Source organism: Helicoverpa zea, chromosome 11, assembly GCF_022581195.2.
Source record: "Helicoverpa zea isolate HzStark_Cry1AcR chromosome 11, ilHelZeax1.1, whole genome shotgun sequence".
NCBI classification, from domain to species: Eukaryota; Metazoa; Arthropoda; class Insecta; order Lepidoptera; family Noctuidae; genus Helicoverpa; species Helicoverpa zea.
In genome coordinates, this window is record NC_061462.1 from 5,651,967 (window position 1) to 5,677,095 (window position 25,129).

General features: G+C 35.1%; 1 protein-coding gene across 1 annotated transcript in view; it reads right to left on the bottom strand.

Annotated features, from left to right (window-relative positions):
* Positions 1 to 611: 611 nt before the first annotated feature.
* Positions 612 to 25,129, bottom strand: part of LOC124634741 (lachesin-like) — a 34,682-nt gene continuing 10,164 nt past the window's right edge. The window contains exons 2-8 of the mRNA XM_047170402.1: positions 23,945 to 24,072; positions 22,668 to 22,853; positions 8,978 to 9,167; positions 3,679 to 3,810; positions 2,813 to 2,941; positions 2,359 to 2,529; positions 612 to 2,047 (exon numbers count right to left, since the gene is read on the bottom strand). Coding sequence (XP_047026358.1) covers positions 1,674 to 2,047; positions 2,359 to 2,529; positions 2,813 to 2,941; positions 3,679 to 3,810; positions 8,978 to 9,167; positions 22,668 to 22,853; positions 23,945 to 24,072 — 1,310 coding nt within the window. The 3' untranslated portion in view covers positions 612 to 1,673. The remainder of the gene's footprint in view (positions 2,048 to 2,358; positions 2,530 to 2,812; positions 2,942 to 3,678; positions 3,811 to 8,977; positions 9,168 to 22,667; positions 22,854 to 23,944; positions 24,073 to 25,129) is intronic.

Sequence of the window (25,129 nt, forward strand, 5' to 3'; positions counted from 1 at the left end):
ACTGTAAACATTATATTATTTTGTGCTACAATCTATAACGGGCATTTATTGTTGAAAAAATATTAAAACGTAGACTTGTTTCTAAATAAACGTAATTACGCTATTTGACAAATAACTTTTTCAATAATAAAGTAATAAAACAAGAAGGTTTTTAATGATAAGTTAATAATGTTACCAATAAATAAACAGAGTTCTTATGTAGAGGTGGATATTCAATTCTATAATAATTATAACTAAATACGCATTCATTCATTTTTACAGTAGAATCGATTCTTATCAAAATTCATGTATTTTTTTATATTCATCGTAACACTATGCCTACAATAAATTCTTTCTTTTCACTTACATAAGACTACGTTATTCTGAAGTCCAAAAGGAACTTCGTCTAATATTTTAGATATTTAACTCATAAACACGAATGAGCCGAATACATTACTTTAATATACTATCCGGAAGACATAAATTTATTATTATCGATTATAAAATTTTATCGTCTAACACATTTTTGTTTACAAAATAACTAATTTTTATTCTTACGTCATTATTTTAAGCTAGAAACTAAATGTTATATTATTTTTATTGTACTGATATTAGCAGTAACATAAAAACAGTTTTTAAAGCGTCTTATTTATTCTACTGTATTACAAAATATGTTAAATTAAATAAATGAACTTATGTTTTCTTAAACAAAATATAAAGAGGATAGACGAAACATAATTTAACAACACTTCAAAATTATATAAATTTTGGTCATTCATTTCGTTGTTTTGGGCACTTGTACAATTTATATACAAAATACCCTCTTTAAAAGAAATATTCTTTTATTTTTAATAATAGAAAAAAACCTTACAACTTGTATAGGTACTTATGTAACTACAACTATGCAAATGAAATAAAACCAACTATCATTTTTATTGTCATTCTAACTTATTTCTACTAACTATGTATTGTCTTTACATCATATTGTCATATACAAATTTTATACGCACTAATTTTATATTTATCATATTTTTCTCTTATAAATACAAGTTATTATTCTAAATTATTATGCCATTATTATATGAGATTGTATAATAAGAGTTGTATAGAATAATAATAAGATAATAATAAAAACGTTAGCTAAACAGGGTTTCTTGAACCTCGTTAGACAAGTTCCATCGCTTCAAGTCTATCAAATTCCTCCAATTTTATTAAATAGCCGTCTGATATGATAATAATGATATTATTTCAAAAATATTTAGTTGTTATTACGTAATTATTTATCATCAACAGCATTTCCAGAAAAATACCTGTTTATTATTTGATTGATGCATGTGATTAATAAATACGCTTGCTACATTATTCTCAAGCGAATTGTGGTAACGTGTGCATCATGACGTGGTGTAACTTCGAATTTTTTAATCACTTGAATCAATCAAAAATACTTATACAGGCTTCAAAGACAGTCGAGCTTACCCTTTATCGTATTTATTGTCTCAATTTACATTTTAAGGCTGAAACTCATTATTTATTATTAACTGTCGATAATGTTTTTCATAACAATATTAACATCGAGATCCACTAAAACGTTTACAACAACCTCAAAATACGTACTTACACATATAAAATTCAACAGCCATGTTTTTATCACTACTTGTTAATGCTATTAAATTATGCAGAAATCTAATTTCTTTCTATACAACAAAGTTTAGTAGCAATATGAACATGGAGAAGACAGTTTTAGTGCCAATTTTGTTGGCGTGGTTGTATACGATGTATCGTGGTGGTGAGCCGGTGGGGCGTAGTTTCTGCCGTTCGGTTCTTTGAGCGTATTCGTTGATGGAGTTGTTGGGCGGCGGGAACGCGTTGTTGTAGAAATTGAAAGCGTTGTTGACTTCTGGTTGCCGCATGTCGGGGTCGAGTGAGTTTTGATTGCCGCGGTCGTGTTGTTTCTTGAGGTGACGCTTCGGAGGGCGTGTTGTTGCAACTGTTGTTGTTGTTGGGCGCGGTGTTGTTGTGGTTGTTGTTGTTGTTGTCGTAGTTGTCGTTGTTGTCCTCTGAGGAGTCTCTGTTGAGAAGCAGAAGAGTCTGATTAGAAACAACGAATAAGGCGCGTACTTACATAAAATGCATTTATAATTCATCGTTTTGGTTTCGACAATGTTTAAATAACAATTGAAAGAAACATGTCTAAGGCTTTGATAAATAATTCGCACATTGTGCAAAACAGAATGATTATTTAATGTAAAATTCATGTCAAATCCCCAGCGTTTGTCGCGTCCCTTTGAATGCTAAACCAAAATTCACCTGACCTGCAAAACCTATTACGGATATTAACTATTCATGAATTTATGTGACCGTAGTAGAAAATGAATTTACCTTTTAAAGTGATAATGCCTTCAGCTTTGCCGTAGCCGTTGGCCGCTGTGCAGGTATATTCGCCGAAATCGCTCTTCTTCAAGCGATTAATAGTGAGGTTCATTCGTAACGCATACTCGTTCAGTATCTCTTCTGATATCACGTACTTTGAACTGTTTAGCAGCTTGCCACCTACAGAGAAAAACAGTTGAAAATTAAAAAGGTTACTTACTGGCCAATGTACAGATATTTTAAAGTTCATGGAAGATACTTAATGCAATTCAATCACTAATCACTATCGTAATAAAACCAAATTATATTCCTTCCTTCAATTAGTTTTTGTTATTTACAATACTAATGGTTAACATTACCCTCATCCTAATCGAAACAAAAAAATACGTAATTACTGTTGGCGCCCAACATGGGCCTTGTACAAAAGAAAAACAAACCAGAATTTCCTCATATAATTACTCACCAACTTGTGATTTTCCCCGTTGCCAGGTGTTGAGTGATTTAGGCGAGGCCTCGACGTAGCACTGGAGAGTGACTTGCATGTCAGCCGCCCGGAGTACCACTGGACTCGCCACTCGCACGATCGGCTCGACTGGACACAAATAATGGTGGGCATAAGAAAAGGAGTGACGGAATAAGAGACGTTTCCCTTTATCGTAAGTATTTTTGGCACTGATCCGTGTTACATTAATAATGTTATTAGTAAAAATTCTATTTAAATATTATAGGTATTTATAAATAGATGTTCTTTATTCCGGGGATAGAAATCCAGAAAAATAAGACCGCTCTATATATTTCGAAAGAAGTAACTACTTCAACTAAGTTCAAGGAAAACCCATTCCAAGGAAATCTATTGCACCGTAAAAGTAAATGCCTTCAACTCCCGGACCTTTAAAGGCATTAAGCATACAATCCAACATTACCTCGGCACGGTATATCCAGTAAATAAACCTAATTACCCATACAAAAGAAATGATCAACAAAGTTAAACTAGGTCGAAATTAAGTCCACTCAATTAGGTTTACGCAAGCATTTAAAGTCAGCCAGTTTTGTTAAAGAGATAAGTTAGACACTTTATATTCCTGAAACTCTATATTTTTACTTAAGTTTATGTACTTTTAGTTCATAGAATAACGTGTAACTTCTTTGTAAGACACACCACGCTTGTTTTACTTTATAGCGTGGGCAGTAAAGTGTTCTTATAAGATTTTTAACTGCTTATTTTCTTCTTTATTCACGACGTCTTTTTTTGAATTATTTCATTCAGAAGGATCATTATATGAGTGAGTTTTCTAGTTGAATGTTTATGTTGATGTATTATATACTTACAGAGCACAGAGACTTCGTACCGACGACTCTTAGTCGGCGGAATACCGTTTGCTGCGATGCACAAGTACGTGCCCATGTCAGATCGCTGCAGCCCTTTCAGAGACAGGATTGAACCCACGTAGCTCTCCACAACTGTGTAAAAAGAATATATTAATTAATTCATGCATAAAAGAAATCTAAATTACTTTTAAATCCTGTTTGTGTAGATATCGGCGGCTTCACACTTTCGATTGAACGACATTTGGATAAAACATTTGCTTATTTTCCTGCTTCAAACTTCAGGCAATCGTTATCATTCATCTAAATTAATTAACTGACTTTATCTACAAAACGTCACAAGAAAAAAACAGAATAATTTCTCCATTGATATCAGTAAGGATAATCTCTTCGTGGAAATGTAACAACATCTGTCAAGTTAACTTCCCTATTGAAAATAAATCATGTGTTTGACGTCATACTATGTGAGCCTATTGTAGCATTGTTGGGCGGACGCCTCTTCAAACATGCATAAAACCAGAGTCCACCCGGCTCGCGGTTCGGTAGCCCAACTAAATAAAAATAAAACTTCCACAGCGTTCATAATTGTGAAAGTTTTGAAACGTCACATTGCACCACACATTCTATTTTCAAAACTGATGTGACGTCACTGTTGACAAGACGTTAGAAGCAGCATAGTTCGGAACTTGACTTACACTAGAACATCGAACTAATTTAGTTCAACTTTGAGGTCACATCCCGTTAAGTGGCAGCGACCCAAAGGAGTGTTTATTACCGTTTAAGGTATCGACGATCGAAAGTTGGCTGGAGTAGAATTTACTGCTAATTTACATTATTATGTCATCCAAGATTTTAGGTCTTGAGGTTAGCAAAAAACATGGTTCTTACATAAATCGACCCTTCCCTAAATTCGTATCCAATTAGGTTTATGAAAATTATTTTAATGGAAGTTTTAAAAGTAGAAATACATGTACCAAAATCTTTTTCTGAATAAATGCGGGTGTTGTAGGTGCTTATGTTAAGCTTTAGGCCAGTATCTGTAAACACCTTTCAACAGTTATGATCTAGGTCTTATATCAAGTTGAAAAACGACCTCTTTATTGCCGAACATAAATCAGAATAACAAGCGCATTGAACGGCCGTTTAAAAAAACTTATCGTCATAAAATTTGTAATGTGCCAGACATAAGTGAAGATAAAATATTTAATGGAAATATTAAAATGGCCAGTTTTATTTACATGGTTATTTTTGATTAACTAATGCAATATAACATGGTTTTCCTTAATCCTTTCAGATTTATTTGCTCCATGCGGTCGTCTGCCCATTTTACATAGAGAAATAATTCAAACTACAGTTGAAAGGACTGTCTGAGCCCAAAGTGCAATGACATCTACATACCATTCTTCATATAGCATTCCACAAACTACGTGACTTCAACACGTACATAATATGGCACATCAAACAAACTAGCACTTCACAACTTATGAATAAAACGGAACGTCTTACATGAATAAATTTACTAAAGCGGCAAAATCTTGGTTCATATTTATTACAACAATTTCGTAACTGAATGCGCAACGCCCAAGAGATACATTTTGATCTGAAAAATTACACCTCACTTCTGTAGTAAGATGTACTACAGAGCAGGTACACCAACGGTGATTTTCAAATAGATTATTTATTACTTTGCAAAATTGGTTGGTAAGTTTTATCATTATTGTGATTTTAGGTTTTAAAGAGACATCTTAAAAATATTATTGCTCATAAACCGAACTATACCAAAAGCCATTCTCAACTAGCAATAGATAGAATAAAACCTATCCCGTTTACATAACAACATTATTATCTTCATTGAATATTTGAAACGCTTTGAAATACATAGGTCTATTTGATATAATTTAATTACCATCTTTTGAACAAACAATAAAATACAGATAATCACATCCACATCTCAAATTATTTCCTCGCACTTTAATCAAAACATAACTGTGAAAGCTATTCGTTTCACGATGGCTGTCAAATTAAATTTAAATGGAAATAATTTATCGCTTTATTATAGCATACGACCCCCGCTATACTAGGGGCACATAAAATACTGCTACTTCGTAACGCGTACAATATCAAAAGCGGCGTTTGTATGAAATTGTGTTTTATTAACGGGTTATAAACTTGGGTTGCGACATGTCGTAGCCAACTTGTTACTCTAGACGTCGACTCTGATTCAGCAATTCTACGTTATTATTGCGCCGAGACTAATTGTTTTCCGATTTCATTCTGGCTGAAATATTTTCTGCAACTGAACGTATTTTAAATGATGATATTGCTCCGCTGTTGAAGGTCGTTAATTTTAATGTAATTAGGCTGTTATTCATGTGGAAATTTAATTATTTATTGTTCTCTATAATATTACTCATTTATCCTTCATTTATTGCAATAATCGTTACACTTTTTAAGAAGCTTATAATGTATTATTGGTGTCAAACAAGCAATTATTTTAAAAGGATAATGCGTTTAATGTATTTTAAAACAATCCTTTTATATTATAAAAACATTAAAATTCTTTATATTACATTGAAATTCCTGCAATAAAATTATCTCGCAGACAATCTACAGTTATAAAACACTTCATTATTAAGTCTTAATTTAACGATTCATTTGCGTTGTTTTATTATAACAAACTTAATTAAGTTAGCCATCCCCGAGAGATAAATAATCTGTGATGTATAACGATATAGTTCACTTCATGAAGTCTTCTATTGTTGTTTGCCATATGCTGAGAACAATATCATTGGATTATGATATACTCAGAAATTATTAATATTGCTTATTTATACATACTTGTTTTTGGTACCTGCTATTGTATGATATCTGCTGTATTAAGATATGTACGTTTTACTAAACCATTATGCCGAAAGTTTTCTTAAACTATATTTTCGTTAGTGATGTACGCTACCGGGTGGAATTATACGTATCTTATGAAATAGCATAAAGAGTTTTTATTCTTCACGAAAAACGTAATTAATCCTCCTTTTGTTAAAATTTCGCAAATGCAGAAAAAGTATACAAATTGTTAATTAACGGCGCTGCTATCTCGACAGAATCAATGATTTACAGTTACTAATGCGCTCAGAAACAAATTCTCAATAATTTCATTCCGACTCGAGCTCGCCGCAAAAGAGGAAAACGAAAAACCGGCGAAAAAGGAAAACGCGAACAGCTACGGCAAAGGCAATTCTTACATATTTAGTGAAGCGTGTTTAACATGTCCAATTAATACAAAGGCAGAGCCAGTTCCACCACTCTGTTAACTATTACAACACCCCTCCGTTTACAGAGGGACGCCAGTCTTTTGTTTACGCTTAATGGCTTAAATAAAACGGGTCAAATTCGTAAAACACCGCACCGAAAAGGTTTTAAATAGCCCAACAGGGAACGGCAATTTTGGGCCTAATACATTTAGATTATGGTATAAATTAGAGCACGGGATTACACGCCATTAGAAATACAACAGTGTGCGTATGTGTTAAAATGACTAGCCCTATAATTGCTTTAACTCCTATATCTTTTCACCTAGTGTTGCGATGCGCTGTAAAGGGTACGTCATTATAACTATAAGAGATAACAACCTTTTGTCAGGCCGGTCACTAAGCCGTTCGTTTAATTTCCTGACCGAAACCCGGATTGCTACAATATTTTGTTTAAGTAGTAATTGAGTTCTCTGAACACGTTTTTTCCGCGGAAATGAATTCCAGCCATGAGCATCAGACGTCGCCTTCTTTTGTTTAATGTTGACAGTCCCGTGTTGTCATTGGAAAAAGAAATGTCCTCATTGACTTTAAATATTACGTGAACATTTTACGAAATTATTTACCGTGTAAAATTAAAGCAAAAAGAAAGAATATTTAACACATTTATTGACGTTATAATATAAATCAGTTTTACAGGCAATTGGAGAGGGCGTTTCTTATTTAACATGGCCTCGCCTCGTTCCGCCTGTCGATGTAAATAATTTGTTTATCTACCCGTAAGAGACGATAAATAAATATGGCATGTGTATGCGTGATCATCTCGTTCGATCATTATTTAGATGTCGTTCGGCGAGCACGTTGTACATTTATATCGAATTGGAATTTTCTTTCCAATATCCTTAGGGCAATATCTTAATAAATCCCATAAAACTCCAATGTTTTAACCGCTGTAGCACCTGCGCCCGCTCCGGGCGGGCTTTGAATGCAAAATTAGTCTTGTTTCTTTTTTACCACTTAGTCGGATCTTACTGATGCGAATAAAATTCAACGGAAAATTGACGTTTTATTTTTTGCGTTTAGAAGGTACTTTGATTATTATCTTTTATTTGGATCAACTGCAATGCCAAAGAAATGCTGCTTCTGTATTTCCATCTTCCTTTCACAGATTTTCTTTTTCAATATTTCATCTACATTTTATACGATGAAACTTTAAATCAGTGACAACAAATAATTGCTTTTAAGGTAGCGTAAGTGTATTTAGTTTCCTATACTGCGAGGGGAAATGCAAGGGGAAGCACGCTTATTTTATTTCCCCTCAAAAAATAAGGGATTCCCTCAATCAATCACTGTCGCAAGTAAGCCTATCAAGAAATTAAAACTCTCTCAATTGGAAGGATTTAGATCATATATCTAAATTCTTCGGACCAAGTCAATAGGATAAAATCTCTTTATTTTGGCATTTTAAGCAAAGATTATTTGGAACAATATTTGTTTAGGTTCAAGAACTTTGTACTTACGTATCTAAAATAGTTTTTATCTTTTTAAAATAGAAAACTAAAGCAAGTATAAAGTAAATTGTGGTCATACCCAACTATGTATAATCCAGTTGCATTCATTTGACCGCATGCCAACACTTTGTTCATTTAATTAACTGGTATTGTTCAGGAAAATAATCTTTTGTTAAACTCATTAAGTAGCTATGTTTTATTTCTGTAATTCGTTTTTCTTATTTATTTTTCAGTGTTACCCGATAGTGATTTTGTTTTGTGTCTGCTGAATTGTGGGTAGAGAGAATAAATAACAGAGTTTTGCTTTTAAAAAACGACTTTCCGTAGATACATTAAAATCATATCTGCTAAAACAGTTTCCTTTCCCAGTAACTTTAGGGGACTTAAAAATTCATATGTGAAGGATCAACTTAAGAACATATGTAATTGGCTAATATATTTATTATAATTACATTAATTCAATATTACACTTCAAAATACGACTTTATTCGAGTGTTTTGTCAAACCAAAGAAAGGAACTTTGAGCAAATATTAAGAAATCCTTACCTTTGATCTCCTTCCCATCATCATCACGGAACACAATGTTCCGACCTCCAGTCCGCTTCCACGATATAATAGGAGCTGGCACACCAGCGGCTGTGCAGCGCAGTTCCACCGACCCACCTTCAGGAGCACTGGCTTCGGAACCGTCCTCATCAGCGATGTCTGGCGGTATCACCACTGAGAGGTGACCCATCTGAGGAGATGTTGATTAATATAGATTTTTTTTATAGGTAGGTATAGCATGAACATTGTAAATGCTCGTTTTAATTGGTAGTTCGGTAGAGGTCGCATATAGGTAGGAGGTACTTCAAATTTTTTCACGTATAATATAATTATTGATATTCTTCACTTCTTTTTTTTAAGATAGGGACTACGCAAACCAGCAGCCGATAATTAAATTGGTTGCTGACCCACAACATTTACTTTCCGCATACTGTTCAACGGCCTTCGTTAAAAACCAATGAAAATGAGTTATAGTCAAGGAAATAAGAGTGCAGTTGAAAACTTTGCTAATATTGGTGACGTGGCCTATAGGCATTTCAAGAGATTAGTATCGGGTAGGAATGTACAGTAGAGTACCATATACTTCTGCAAAGGTATATCCAGACGCAATACAAACTGAAAGTTTAATCCGTCAAAAGAGTTTAACACATCGCTTTAGTCCGTTTATTTAAATTTCTCTTTGGATGTTCGCCGTAATTCTTAGAAATGATGTGTTTAATGAAAGACGCTGCCCATTCTGAAATTGAAACCAATTTTTTATGATAAATGACCTTTAGTTAGTAAATATGTAGGTAACGTGTAACGTTTTTACCTGTTTATTCGGTCGTAACTTTTTATCCTTACTATATGCAAATGACGATCGGAAAAGCAGGTCCATTTGTGTTTTCTATTTTCAAAAAAATCCTCGAGCATTCTATATACCATTTCCGAGTACAACCATTAAGTATCGGATTTATTCTTTCTTTGAATTTTGAGCCTCCAATTAATTGATTCCAGTAATCTGACACAGCGACATAGGTAAACTTTTTGGTGCCTCAATGGATGAGATAATGTGATATTCCGATACAATCTAATTTCTTCCATCTCAAAGTAAAATTTTGCCTGGAAAGTGAGTCCTTGTTTGGATAGAAGTATTCTATTTCTGCCTGCAAGATATTTACTCCTATATATAAACCAAGCATTTTAATCGAATCAGCCCTTAAGCTTGAAAGCGTAACAAATAAGTTGTAGGTCATTTTCGCTTTTGTCATACTGTTTTAAAGATCCACCAAAACATTTACATGTATATAAATATTATTATATTTAATTATAGTTTATGGGTATCCTACGTTCAATAGTGAATGCCTTAACCTAATGTATGTGTAACTTCTAACCGTTATTAATTATGGGTGAGCGACACTACAAGTTATATTTAATAACTGTCACGTTTGTAATTAAGATCCTTGGGTTATCGGTTAGGCGAGGGTACATACACAATGAAAGTTATTTAATTATGAGGATATGGTTTATAATTACTTCGTTTATTAGTTGCTGGGAACAGGCTGCCTCATTAATGGTTATTTTGATTGGGATACAGTACCGATACTATGCCTAGTTTTGATACAACATTATTCAATGTGAACATTTTCTCAACATGCTAAAAACCTTAAGAAGTCTCAACTGATATTCTAATTTTTTTGTAATTATAAGTAGCATATGTATATTAAAAGGTACCTACACAGTCATCGTTTTATTTATATATCGTCATGCTGCTTATTTATTTTACAATTATCTATAAGCTGTCTGTGCTCAAACAAAAAAAAAACCATATTGAACTCATTTTGTAAAATGAAATTTCACTTTTTGTGTGCATTAAATAAAAACTATGTGTGCGTATTTCACAATTCTACTGCGCCAGCATTTAATTTTACTTACACGGTCAAAATAACGGTTATCGCAATACGCAGTTACCAGTTATCTAATAAAATACTACTGCATAAACAAAGCTCGCATTAGTTCAGTTACAAATTACGTTCAACTGATTCCAGTTTGTTATGCAATATGAAACAATCTCTTTTGTATTTGATTTTAGAATAAAACGTAATCAATTTGAATGCCATGCCATTCGAATTTCAAACATAGCGGCATTTTAGAATGACACGATGTTTTGTTTTATTTCAAATTTTTGGTCTGTGTCAAGCGTCTTTTGTTTTATTGCATTCTAAAGTTCGGCCATTCAGAGAATGCGTTCCTGACACGTCGCGATTGAACTGACGACGTAACTACATTCATTGATTATTGATATAATAATGTTGTTTTAATGCTCCTCAATTGTTAAAACGGTAAACAACCAGCAAAAATATTTTTATCGTAACTGCAACGCCATTGCAAAGTTACGTCGTCAGTTCAATCGCGACGTGTCAGGAACGCATTCTCTGAATGGCCGAACTATAATCACACACTTAGAAGAAATACGTTTGCAAAGTGTCTCTTTGTATTTTAATCACATAAAAATATAAACGACGCAGAATATACTCGTTCATTTTGCTGTGAGAATAACAATTAATTACCGTCATAAAGCACACACGGCTTTAATGAAGTCAACAGCGGGTTTATTTTTTTTCTTCTTCGTAAAACAATGTAGGAAAAGAAAAGGTATATTACTCGGTAATATGTGCCATTCTCTTAAAATACTATCTGACACTTATAATAGCACTTTTCTGCCCACTATAAAGTAACTCATGGAAACAATTTCCTAACATTAAATTACGCTAAATGTTCATTTAAATCAACGACCTAGCCTTTCAAAACTAACAAACTGCCATTACTTTTCAACCCGTGCGAATAAAATACGTTGCTAATGGAATGAGATGAAGTAAAACTCGTTAAACTGAATTAAATGCACTGTAGCTTTAGTAAGACGGGCCGAACTAAACGATGAAAGCGTAGCGGCTACGGTACGTCCACTGCTACGAACACGTAGCACTGCTACAAGTTACAAATTGGTACATGGTAGCCATTTGTTGAAGTCAATTAAGCTGGCTACTGGGCTGTAAAAACTTGAACGTATTCGAGTCGCACGCAACACACAGATATTAATCGGGGACATTACTGACATACTCATAGTCGGTCCGCGTTGCAGACAAAGGAAAACACAGTCATTACGGCGCTCGCTCCCACGAGAAAACAACTAACTTAACGTACAGCGACGCTGCCGGAGCAAAATCGACTATTACACTAGTTTCATACACGAATTTTATTGTTTAATTGCCATGCAGCGATAAAAATTAAGGAAACCGGTACAATGTTCATTAATATTAAAATAAATATTTACATAACCTTTTAGTCATATTTCTTGCACTAAGCACTTTATACAGAAGTTTCTCTTTGCAAACTGTAGAACAGATGCTAACTTTAATGGCTAAACCCCTGAACATTAGTTAATAGAGAACACTGCTATAGTGTTACATCATATTGCACCATTTGTCTCTCGCTAAGCACAATAGCACCTAAGATAACATTTATGCAAGTCCTTTGTCTGAAAGCGGATTAACCGACTACGATTGGATAGAATTTAAGGAGTTATGGGTCACTTAGTATCTTAAAGATGATAAGAATTCCATAGTTTGTATTCGTATAGTTCCGTCCCCATTCTAATAATGTAAAGGCGAAGGTCCGTGAATGTTGCATGAAGACGTATTGTCCCCATTCCTGGGCTGAGCGGAGTGACTTTGACAAAATTCCCCGCGTAACCCCGACCCCGGTATTCGGGGGCCAGGTAGATGCCGAAAATCGCCACTTGGATGTTTTTGTACCTTAAACAACACCCCTTTGATGGTAAAAGACAAAGAGTAATTTTCCTTTTTTATATTTTCTGTTTATTTTTACGCGACAGTAGACTTTATGCTGATACAAAAAGGACGTTTTGGTGGCGTAAAATTAAATCGAAGTAAGTAGCTTGAAGTTAATTTATGATGAAAGGTTATTTTAATAGCAATAAACAATAATTTTGCATAAATGAATGAATAATAGGGCTTTTATTCGTTGTGACAGCTGAAGTAGCAATAACGTTTATAAAGAATGCTATACGGTGCACGTATTGTCCCGTCTCCGATCCCGAAGGAAACCAGCGACACACGGACTTTGACAGAATTCCTCGCGAGCTGCACGACTGAGCGCCACTGAATGAGACGCATTCCTCTAGCGAATATTCACAGATATAATTTCAACTTCCTCCCTTTAAACTGTGAATAGACAAAGTTTCTGTTACATTTTTGCTGATATTCCCAACACATTCTAATGTTCGACTTTCATACAATGTACGTAAGCACATAATGTTGGGGAACATTTTCTATCTCTTTTCTCTGCAGTGTAAATTCTTGGAGACAGTTTCGTGTCACATGAATTATGTAAATTCGTGGTGCAGCCCGCGAACCGAGTGGCTACGAGATTTACATCCGGGAAGCGCGCGACCTCACATTATAAATAAATATAAGTGTATGTAATACTATTGTCGCTGAATATACAATGTGCTATATGAAACATTATGGACCGTCCTCTGGGCAACACGTTAACTATGCAAATAAATACTCTGCGGAAAAGAGTATCTGCGGTAAATAAGTTTCTATTGTCACTACAAAAGTGGACGTTTACTGTTTGAAGTATAGTGCAAAATGAATTATATCCAACATTGACTGAGGTTTTAATTACAAACGAATTGAATTGAATCGAATTACGAAATAGCTTACTTAACTGCCTATAACATAACTGAAAGCATTCTCATTCCATTCCACGCTCAGAATAACAGGAAAAATACATTGTCACTAGCGGGAACTACGCAAGTCACGCAATCGTATCGTTCAAGTTATAGATTCAAAGGCTCGTTCCGCTCCGTAGGGTGGGCATCAACAGGTAAGTGAGTCATTTGTTTTCTCCGTGAAACATCTCAGCTGAGTAAGGTCCTGACGTGTGCTGCGAGCCGGGCTGCGATCACGAAGATGGACAAGCAACTCGCACGTGCTCAAACTGTACCGATTTTTACACGTCACTGCGGGTCAATGTTGTTGGCGGTCCTCATTATTTTCCCCGTACATTTACCTGTTTCCTTCTAAATAACAAATTGGATCGTTTTCCTACATGTAGGTATTGCGAAGACAAAGCTCCTGATATATTATATGGGCAGGTACATCGTGAATACACCTGATTGATTATCATTATAACTCGGTTAGTTAATTGAAGCTTAATTGGTATGCAGAGCGTTTGACAGCAATTGAAACAGCTGACCTATTTAGGTCTGTTGTAACCATACGCTACGAATTAGTTCTTAGCTCTGGCTTATTGGGTGGAAGCCGGATTAGTAATTGCTTATTTTACTTATGACGCTGTAAACCAGCTCGCCCGAATAATTGCATCGTAAAATACTAAGTTGGTAATAGTGTGGTGACCTCGCTTTCTTTATAGTTGCCGGGATTTAAGGTTTACGCGAGATGGAGTGAACAAACATTTGCACGTGAATGCTTGTGCCGGACAGTTTTTCCGGCCTGGGACGATTAGCTCGCGGAAACTCGATGCGTCCAAACAATTATTTGAAGCTAAAGCCGTTCGCCTGACACTCGCCATGATGGACGACAGCCGTCACTTTATCGCCTATTTTTTCACCCCCTTTTGACCCAGCGCCTGTCTTTTATACTGCTGCATTTACGACTCAATGCGTAAGTAGCTACCACAAATATAAATCTCTTGTCGAAATAAAAACTTTTCACATATTGTATTGCCAAATCCGGAACATTAGAATAAACGTGAAAAGGAAAACTTTGTATAATAAGAGAAAAATCTCTTTATACACTATAAATATTGATGTATTCTCGAGGCGGCTTTCACCGTATTCAGTTGTGGAGTGGCAAACCCTTATGAAAAAGCAAATACTTTGGTTGAGCTCGCACCTGTAGCCCGACATAACAAAAGAATGCTGAGTAACGCCTGCCGATTTTTCGGCTAAGAAATAATTCACTTGTTGATTCTACTCTCTAGCTTTCTACTTACTTTCATTTTATGTATTATTTATTTTACTTCCAACGAGCTTTGGCACGTTATCCGGTTAGCGATAGTACAAACTGAGCCGACGCCAGAGTACTAGCATATCTATATACTGGAAACATGACAAACTAGAACAACTATGACTATTCCTAGAGTAAACATGGCTGGAGATAATATTTCAACGAGCTTACGTATAATCCTGTAAGCATCGTAAATCCCACATAGGAAGCTAAGCTCTGCCACAATATTTAGAAGCGCTTGAATTTAAGGCGGTTGCTTTAAAGCCTCAGCTTAATATTGAAGGTGAAATAATTGTATAACATGCACAATAGGTTCACATTTTACAAGGAAGGATTCCTCGGAGCGTCTCGAATTCCTTTGTCGGCGTATTACTAAGTGTTTGTTAGGGCGGGCCTTAGTTGCGACATCACGAGGCAACTATGTGTCGAAGAATGTGTTTATGGTGCCAAGAATGAAGCTCCTTAGCAGCGGCGGGATTCTGTGCTGTCGCCGAGTTATACCTACCCAGCTAACGGCTTAATTTGTGTGCGGACCTTTCATATAACAACCAAATAGTTGTTTAATTCCACCTAAATTATTGTATGGAATCGAAATTCTCAATACAATAATACTAGTTACTTTCACGCAAAGCAAATAACAGTAATGAAACAAACACAAAACTATTAGTCGTACTGTTCATTATTCTTACGGCATTATTGCTGTTTCTGATTTACTCTACTAATCCGTCGTAATTCCACGACTGACCTTTACAAATACCAAAAAGCCTTTCGCCTACCTGTTAAATTGCAAAGCTTTCGTTATGAAAATTCCTTAAATATTATCCTATGAGGTAGAGGAACGATTTATTATAAACTTTATAATTGTGAAGATTCTTCTACTTCACGAATTTCATTATTATTTAGCATCGCCCGAAACTCTTGGGCTTTTTGAAAACCTCAAAGGAGTTCTTAATGTTTTATACTGGTCGTTTTAAAATCGTAGCCCGTAGTAATAGAGCATCTATCGTACAACTGGGCACGGAGTTCAGCGCTGTAAACATTTCGCAAACGGGACTTTAATCCCGGTCATAAAAGTAATCCCCTCATAAAGTTACGCGACGATGGACAACATAAGGGTAGGGATTTGCTCTCACAAAGATTTCTAAGTAATTAAGATAAAATACCAAGAGTTTTTGTATGTAACTGGAAACCAGAAGCTCTCGTTTTTCAACGCTCATATACCGAGTTAATCCTCGAGTATGCAATAAAGCTGCTAAAGTATTTGTGTTCCAGGCGAAATTACCCATATTGAAAATACCCTTCGTCGCTAACAGCCGGCTGAAGGCTTATTTATACGTTCGTGTATAGACTCCCCTCGCAGTAGGTACGTAACGATCTAGGTACTACATTAAATATAGAGCCTCGCCGAATCGTTAAATACTCACAATTTAATACAATCCGTCGGACTTATGAACTGCCGTATTGATTTGTAATTATGAAATTGCTTTTGTTTAAGTTATGCAAAGTATTTGCTATGAAAACGGATTTAAATTTGCTACTGAGTTTTATTTGAACGGCAAAGTTTGGAAGTTTGTAATTCAATTGATTGATAGCAAAGCGCTTTATTTTCGTATAGTGGCCACTTGCTTTGTTGAAATGTGATCTTGTTGAGGCGAGAAAAAGGGGTAGGATTACAAAAAATAGGGTCGTCCATCACAACCTTTGTCAACACAGCCTCCCATCAATGCCGCAAAAACAATTAGTAGGTCAATATTTATTTAATTGTCTGAAGCCGACTGGCCGTGAATGATGACCGGTAAAACCATTGTGTGTGTTTGTTGTGTTGATGGAAATATTGTAATTACCCGATAAAAACTTAATAATGCATAACCCGCAAATATAATATTTACATAATAATCAATGGTATCATAAATTGAATAATAAGAGCAGCTATGCGACTACTAATGTGACTTCTGTGTTGGAAAGAGTAGCTAATAAAATATTTATGAATGCAATAAAAGTGAACCGTAATATGCACTGGTATGTGACATAAAAATAATCATATACATATCTTTACGAAACATCATTTTATTTAGATTTTCTCACCAATCGAATGTTTATTTGCGCCTTTGTGGCACCATTTCATCGTTAATAGTGTCAACATTTTAAGCGTTAAGTTGCACTAGTGGCTTGATTCTTTACTTTAACACTTAGAAGGTGTTAGTAGCAGTTTGTGTAAATAAAAAGGCTTTTCGCTTGCGCCGAAGTAATAGCGGGCCTAAGCAAATACTATGAGAGGTAAAGTGAGCAGTCTCTTTTGTAGTGAGATATCAACGAAGATTATCCTTACAAGAATACTTACTTTGGCATTATCAGTCGCAAGTAATGAGTCTTTTACGTGTAAAAAAATCGATATCTTTATATAAAAATATCCAATTTTAAAATTTTAATAGGTACCTCAAAATATCCCACTTAATTATGCAGAAACTAGCCATTAATTCAACTAAGAAATGCTATTTAACATTAAAACAAAAAGTCAAATCGTGCTCGCGAGGATTCGCAATTTAAAGTAATGAATGTAAAGAACAAAACAGACGGAGCCATGAGTCATGATGAAAAACGGTTCTATCTGAATATTGCCTGCATTATAAAGCTTTAAAATGTGTTAGTTACTTTGAACAATGGGATTAATTTTGTTAAATGAGTATGATAAAAAATGTCATCCCAATTATAAATTCTATTTTCTTATGCATCAACTGGACTGAGGTTCAGAGTTCAAAGTGCGGTGAGACACTTATAAGCAATTATTATTTTGTAGTCAGAGTTTGCCTAAAACACATTGTTCTAAATAAATGCCAACTAACGTATATCCAGAAATAACAATCATTATCTAAATAAACACGTAATTATTTCAACATCGAGCAGTCTAGTTTCATACCTAATATTACATTCAAAACAACACAGACATTTCTGGGAACGCATAGTCAAAGCAACTATCGCGCTCAAAATTTCTGCAGCGCAAATATGTAGTTGTAAAGCGCTTTGCAGCAACATAAACAGCTACGTAGAACATTTGAAAGTTGTCTCTTCATGAAGATGTTGTGGTGACATTCCACGCCTCCCTTTGGCAAGCGCGTACATTCCTCGCACGACTTAACAAAATTCCACTGGTACCCGTGGTGCCGCGGTACCGTTGTCACTACCCGCTAAGATAAATAAGCTATTAAGCGCTTTATGTGTGGCTGGGTAATAGTTGGGTGGGTTCTTTTTTAAAAAAAGTCCAATGTTGTTTTGTTTTAATTGCATATTATTTCAACAGCCATAGACAGGGAGAAGTTTTGTGCAGGGTGATATAACGTTGGTCAATCCACCACCAACTCTCCTCTTGTATTTCCAACCGAACTCTGTTTTACATTAAATTCCATAGGTTATGACAAAGGGAAGTGAAACTAAACTCAATTAAGACGCCAAAGATATTGGTCCTATTGAACCATCGATAGTAGACCACCGTTATTTATAACCAATTTTTCGAGGATTTTTATTCAGAATTGTATCAACTTTGACAACGTATAAAAATAAATTACTGCAATCAATTGTATAAGTTATATAAATTTAGAATGCCGCCTCGTTTATAAAATAGAACAAAAAAATCGGGACTCATGAAAATGCATTTTTGCAGACACCAGTAAACTAAACTAGTAACAACCAAAACACGTTTACTTTATTCGCAGCAATAACATTCACATTGTTATACACAAAAAATAAATAACCTAGCCAATAAAACTCTAACTCCGGAATAACCAACAAGCAATTTGTATAACAAGCAAAAAAACACAGAATATTGATCACATTTTCTAAATATTACGTGAAAGTTTTCCTCGAACACAGCTCCGTGTAACAACAGAATGTTTAGCACAGCCCTATTACTTGTACCTACCTACTTGTTTATCTCATCGCGAGATAACGAGACCAAACAAAACGGAACTACGCTAAGGGTTACCTCATACAACAAAAGTTTTCCGCCACGAGTTATAAGCGTAATAAATTGGCAAGTATCTACTTATATCGCAGACAAACAAAATGTTTATTTTAATGCCCGCATGACTATGAAAGACACTCTGTTCCCCGAAATAACATACCGAAGCTTTGAGTCGCATAAAATGTTTTGCCATTTACATAACCAGCTTGGTATGGAAGGTTAGGGGCAAACCGTGCGGTGATAACGGGGTGAGGTCTTAACGGAAATTCTGCGAAGTATGTTAGAAAAATGCTTTGGTTTTTATAAGGTAGAAATATAGTTTTTTGAAGTGAAATCTATTTTATGCTCAATTTGCGGTTTGTCTGAATAGCGAATATTCAGCTTCAGCGTCACGCTTGGTAAAGCTAGCTGAATTACCACTTGGCTGCAAGCAAGTATGTAAATGTTGGCAAAGATTTAAAAAAAAAAATAGTTTATCTCTGCCATGATGGGAAGGTAATAAAGTTCTATTTTGATGGCCACGAACAATGTAGTCCAAGTACTGTGAAAGAGAACATTAGGTAAAGCAAACCATCACATACCAATTTTTGTACATATTACTCGTGGTTGAATTATGTTAGTCGTGGTATCTCAACCTATTTGAAAAGATAAATCTGCCTAGCCTCTTTCCAAATATATTGGTGAGTCGTAGTTATTATTCCTATATAAAGAAGGGATCGTCTATAAAACCAATTACTGGATATTAACATTATTAGGCGTAATATAATCTTATAAAGTGTGATAATCCCATTACCGAGGATAGCCGATAAACGTCTTGAGGGGCTCTCGTTAAGTGATTGGGTCAAGTGTCTAACAGAGCACAGTTCTCCATGACACCTATTGTGCTCTATGAAACCCATATTGAGTTCCGTGAATCCCATAGAATCGAAAATTTAATTTGATCCACTTGATAAGATTTGCCGATAACTATGTTTAGTTTAATGCGATGGAAAGTAAATATACATAACAAACTGATTGCGGTAAATTAAAAAAAAAATGCACGAATAGATAGTAATTCACCAGTTAGGTTTCAGCTTAAGTAAACAATACAAATATCTATCGGAACCGGACAGACCGCTAGTAAATTTCTTTTAACTGTTTCATTTGGAAGGCAATAGTGCATTCAAATGAAGTCATAAAATAATTCTCATACTATTCAATAAACTGCCATCTATGAGAAACTTGACACAATAACGCCAACTTTACGACGCAAAAATAAAATCAAGATTTAAAAATACACCATCCAATACCCCTTTGCGGTAAAATATCGCTAGCTCGGGTAAGCCGAGTTCCTCGGTTATAATAATATTGTATGAAAGTTACTCGTCACGGGCTTGCTAGGAACGACGCCTCGCCGTAACAATTTTGTCTACTCTTTGACATATTCATGGGAATACGGTCGTGTCTGACATAGTATTTCAAGTTCACTGCCTTTTTGGTTTACCTAGATGTAAATGGTACCACTAAATTGACAAGTGACATCGTGGGTAAAAAAATATTCCTACATTTTCTGTTTACCTAAGTACTTTTATTCTTTAGGTGCCAAAAGTGATTAACGGACCTGATGGACAGTTTCAGTAGCAAAGCTTGACTTTATGTCCATTATTTGTGTAGGTACATTAAATAGATAACGGAGCACATTTTCATCTCAATAGTTGAGATTAAGTTATTTCGAAGATTTCCTCGGATTGATGGATTCAGAGATGGTGAATGATTGGCTTGCCACGTCACTGGTCTTACACTATTCTACAAACTATTGCATGGTTCGATGGATAGCCATTAGTGTGCGAATTTCTGAGCACATGGAGCGATCGTCAAACGTGGCTACGATGGATCAAGAGAATCTATCGAAGGATTATTCACGGAAATATAAGTTCAAAAGTCTTTTAGAAATATTGTTTTTACGCTGTAAAAATTAAGATTTCTATCTGTTTTAAAGTAGTAAGGAATTCCTAAAATGAATCATCAGTGTCTTAGTTACTAGACGTTTAGTCTAGTCTCTGGGTAAATAATATTAGCACTTCCCTTTTCAATATGAAAATCTTTCTCGAAACATTCAACTTGTATGTTGAACTGCCTTGTATCGATGTTCCATCTAGATATATTTTTGCGTCTAGCCAAGCAGAACCGGCCGAGATTCTTATCTCAGAATTGATAGATCATTAATCTGTCAATTTTAGTCAGTATTTCCGATACACGAGCCTTGGACCGAACGCAAAGAAATATAACGAGCTGCCCGCTTTTATGCGTCGTAATAGTATAATGATTTGATAAATGGAACGTGCTTATTTCACTTATTTATGTTATAGACTGTTTTTATGTATTTTCTTCAATCACTTAACGGTAGTTGAGCAATCACAAATTAATTATGTGGTAGATTGATTAATTTAGACAAATCCTACGTCAGGTATATACTTATAATAAAAATTATAAAATATGGACAGAACCTACTCATAAATATGTAAGATAAAAGCCAGCAAAGGCCGTTACTCATATCACTAAAAAGTCAAAGAGTTGAGCGTTCAACAAAAACGCGTTCCATTATGAATTATGTGAAATATACAAAAGAAGTACAAAGAATACGGATTTAATTTATCAGATGAAACGTTTGGCACGTGACATAGTCCCGGAGCGATGCAAGCTGACGATTTGTATCGATTGCATACATTTTAATATTAGCCGGCGGCACTGCATTCAAATGGAAACCAACTGCAATTACTCTGTATTATTGATAAGCCATGGTGTTCTAATTAAACTATGTTAATGTAAATGATTTAGTGCTTTGTCATATAAGCGTAATAGAACCTATATAGTCAATTATTTACTCATGAGTTCACAATAGAGATGCAATAATAATATTATTAAATTATCATCTATTATTCCGGTCAGTGATTTGGTTTTGATTCTACGATAAATTATAACCACCGTTTCCTAAATTAATGTTTATGAATTGCGTGAATAATTTTCGTCGTGGACCTTTTAGAAATTCATCAGAAAATCGTATCAGTCATTTTGAGCGCTAGCACGAACGTGCATCGCATCCCTTATGAGGCGAGAGTGCTATATATTTCTGTAGTGTCAGTCCTAAAAGCTCGACACTCGACACAGCAGGATTATGACTCGCCATTTTTATGTACATTTATTAAGTAGCCTCTTTATCTTATTTCTATTCAGTATTGAATCTTACATATGCCTATCTAGAATTTAGCTTCTTATATACCAAAAACAAATGACGACCACAAGTCAGATACCACCAAGGCCAAAGCCTGCCAGGGCTGCTGGATTCTTCGAAAGAGTTAGGTACCACGGTCCTGGCACATAAAGGGCTTGTGATTGAACATGATGGGTTTTAGTCAGTAAGAGTCTGATACTCGCTCACGCTGCATCCATAGCGGTAGGGGTGATTTGATAACTTCCCATTGAAAAAAAAATCCGTCACTCGGATTTGAGAAAACTCTGACACTAGGCCTTATTAGCTGATTACACCTGGAGCTCGCTCCATAAAGTCAAAGTCAAACGTTTTTATATCATATAGGTCCTAAAGAAACATCAAGCTAGTTACGCAGTTCCAAAGAGTGGGTCTTATGGAGAAGAAACAGGCAAAAAACTCATAGACACTGTTTAAAAAAATAGAATTATAAGAAGAACGATCACTAACCTGACTCATCATGGGGTCGGTGTTGATCTGACACATATAGGTGCCAGAATCCTTCGGTTCCACATTGCTGATGTACAGCTTCCAAGTGTTGTGACCATTGTGCGTCACTGACAGCCGAGGATTTAATGTCACCATGTGAGTGTGAATGGCCAGGATTGTTTTCGTGTCTGATTTTATCCAGGCCACCTGGTGGAAAAAGGTTTTAATGTTATTTTTTTAGAAAGAAGGTAAGTAATTCGTGGAACTTTTTATTGATTTTTATGTTATGTTTTTCTCTACATGGATTAAAATTTATGGAAAGACTGAACGCCAAAGAGAATGCTTTATAGAACCAATTTCATTGCATTCATTTGAGTGTTTAAAGAATTTATAATTACGTACATACATATAAAATTTTTAATCAGAAAGTTCAGTTCTGGAAACAGGACGAATGCACAATTATTGCATTAAAATTTCATTCAAGAACTTTATTAATTAATGAATGCCGTACAGAGAGATTACATTAAAGTTCAAATTGTTAACATCTCATTTGTGAAGTAATGAAATGAAATTCAATGGATATTACGTTTTAAATATTACCCAAATCTATTTTAATATATAATTGGAGCTTTTGTTTTGGGCTTTGGGCTTTATTGTACAACGTACAACCCACACCATGATAAAAATACTTTTCAAGAAAGAGATTTCATATAAAAACCTTTTGTGTACAGTACAGAATAGGCTTGCGGTGATACCTTTTCTATTATTAATGCATTAATTTTCATGAGACTTTTGTGGATAGGTAATAGATTATAGATTTTCAGCACTGAAGCCAGTTTCAATAAGAAATTGATATAAAAATATCTTCTGATATAATTTGAAAGCAACAGAGTGAGGCCTTGTTACCGCCACAAAATATTGACTCTCAAGTTGATATGAAATGGGGCAAACTACTTTAAACTACTAGTTAGTAAATATGTATTTAGTTTTCAGTTTACGGCTCGAGTTTATTAAACTTCGTGGTCTGATAAACAGCAATGACAATTCGCATTAACACGATACTTTAATATATTGTAGTAGTATATTACTTGTTACGAATTGTAATAACTTTCTTCATATTGAGATATAGTAGTTAATTAAGAAACAGTTCAGTAAGATCCCAAACTATTTGAAATAATAACTATAGCAAGTAACATCGAGCCTTTTACGTATTTGACAAATTCATATACTGTAATAGTGGTAAAAAGAAAGTGCAAATCCAATATATTTTATTATATTTTTTTTGTATCATATGTTACCTTATAAGTTCCGAGATGGTTGACAGTACACGTGAAGTGCACATCCCTGCCTTGAGCCACTGTCAGGTTTTCCAACGGTGACAGAAATTCCGGCTCCTGTTCAGTGTAGCCCGACCCTTGCAGTTGGCCTGTACACAAAAATCACCTTCTAAATAACCCAATAAGCATTTAGAACAAAAAAAAACTTCACCGTAACAAAAACTAAGGAGAAAAGACCATCGCCTGTATACAAAAAGTCAGGCAGCCATTAACTAGCCATTTACTCCTCAAACAAACGCTAATCCACCCAGCTCACAATTACTAGAATAAATTAACTGACACTTTGCAGGGACTCTTGATAAACAATACAGCGTACAGTCGGATCAGCTTTATATTCAACGATAGCCAAATACAATCAGAAGAAATACAGGTCGAATTGGCCTTTCAAATTGGTTTAAATTGGGTCAGGCTTGCACAAACAAAAGTGGGGATATTGCTGATGCTACTGAATTCTATAGCAATTGATCTACTTTCATTAAATAAATCTCGCATCCGTAACCAAAAATCGCAACGAACTACTTTGTTTACTGGAAAGTTACACCACCCGTTTAATTCACATCATACATTGAACAAAAGAACGTATCGAATAATATCAGCCTTTTTCCAATATTGCCAACGTTGAGTCTGAAAAGCTGAGAATAAATGAATTCCTGTGAATACGTTTTAACATTGAAGTAAATAGCGTTCGTTCGTATACCGAACAAAAGATATGCATAGTGTAAGCGAGTCTAAATCTGCAAGAACCATCCAGAGTACGGGAGCGGGCGGCGGGTGGAGCGCCGATTTGCGAAACAAATACAGTAGCTCATGTACCAAAACATCATTTGTATAATCCTTCACAATGAACTGGCACCACTCAGTACCCGCCGTTTTAACGCGCTGACCATATGAACGCCTGAGTTTCAGTTTTCGGCATTCGGTATTCGGCGATTAGGGACGTAAATCGGGAAAGGTTGGCGCATAAAAAGGGTCACACTAAATGTCCCATACTGTGACATCAAAACGATTAATGGCTTCGTGCGGGATTTCGGAACGCCGAATATTTTCGTTCAATTCGGCTAATGCGGGGCTGAGATTAAATAAATTTTTCACTTTTTAGCTTCAGCCACAAACGATTCAATTAAAAAAACGGAGGTGCCTCCATTA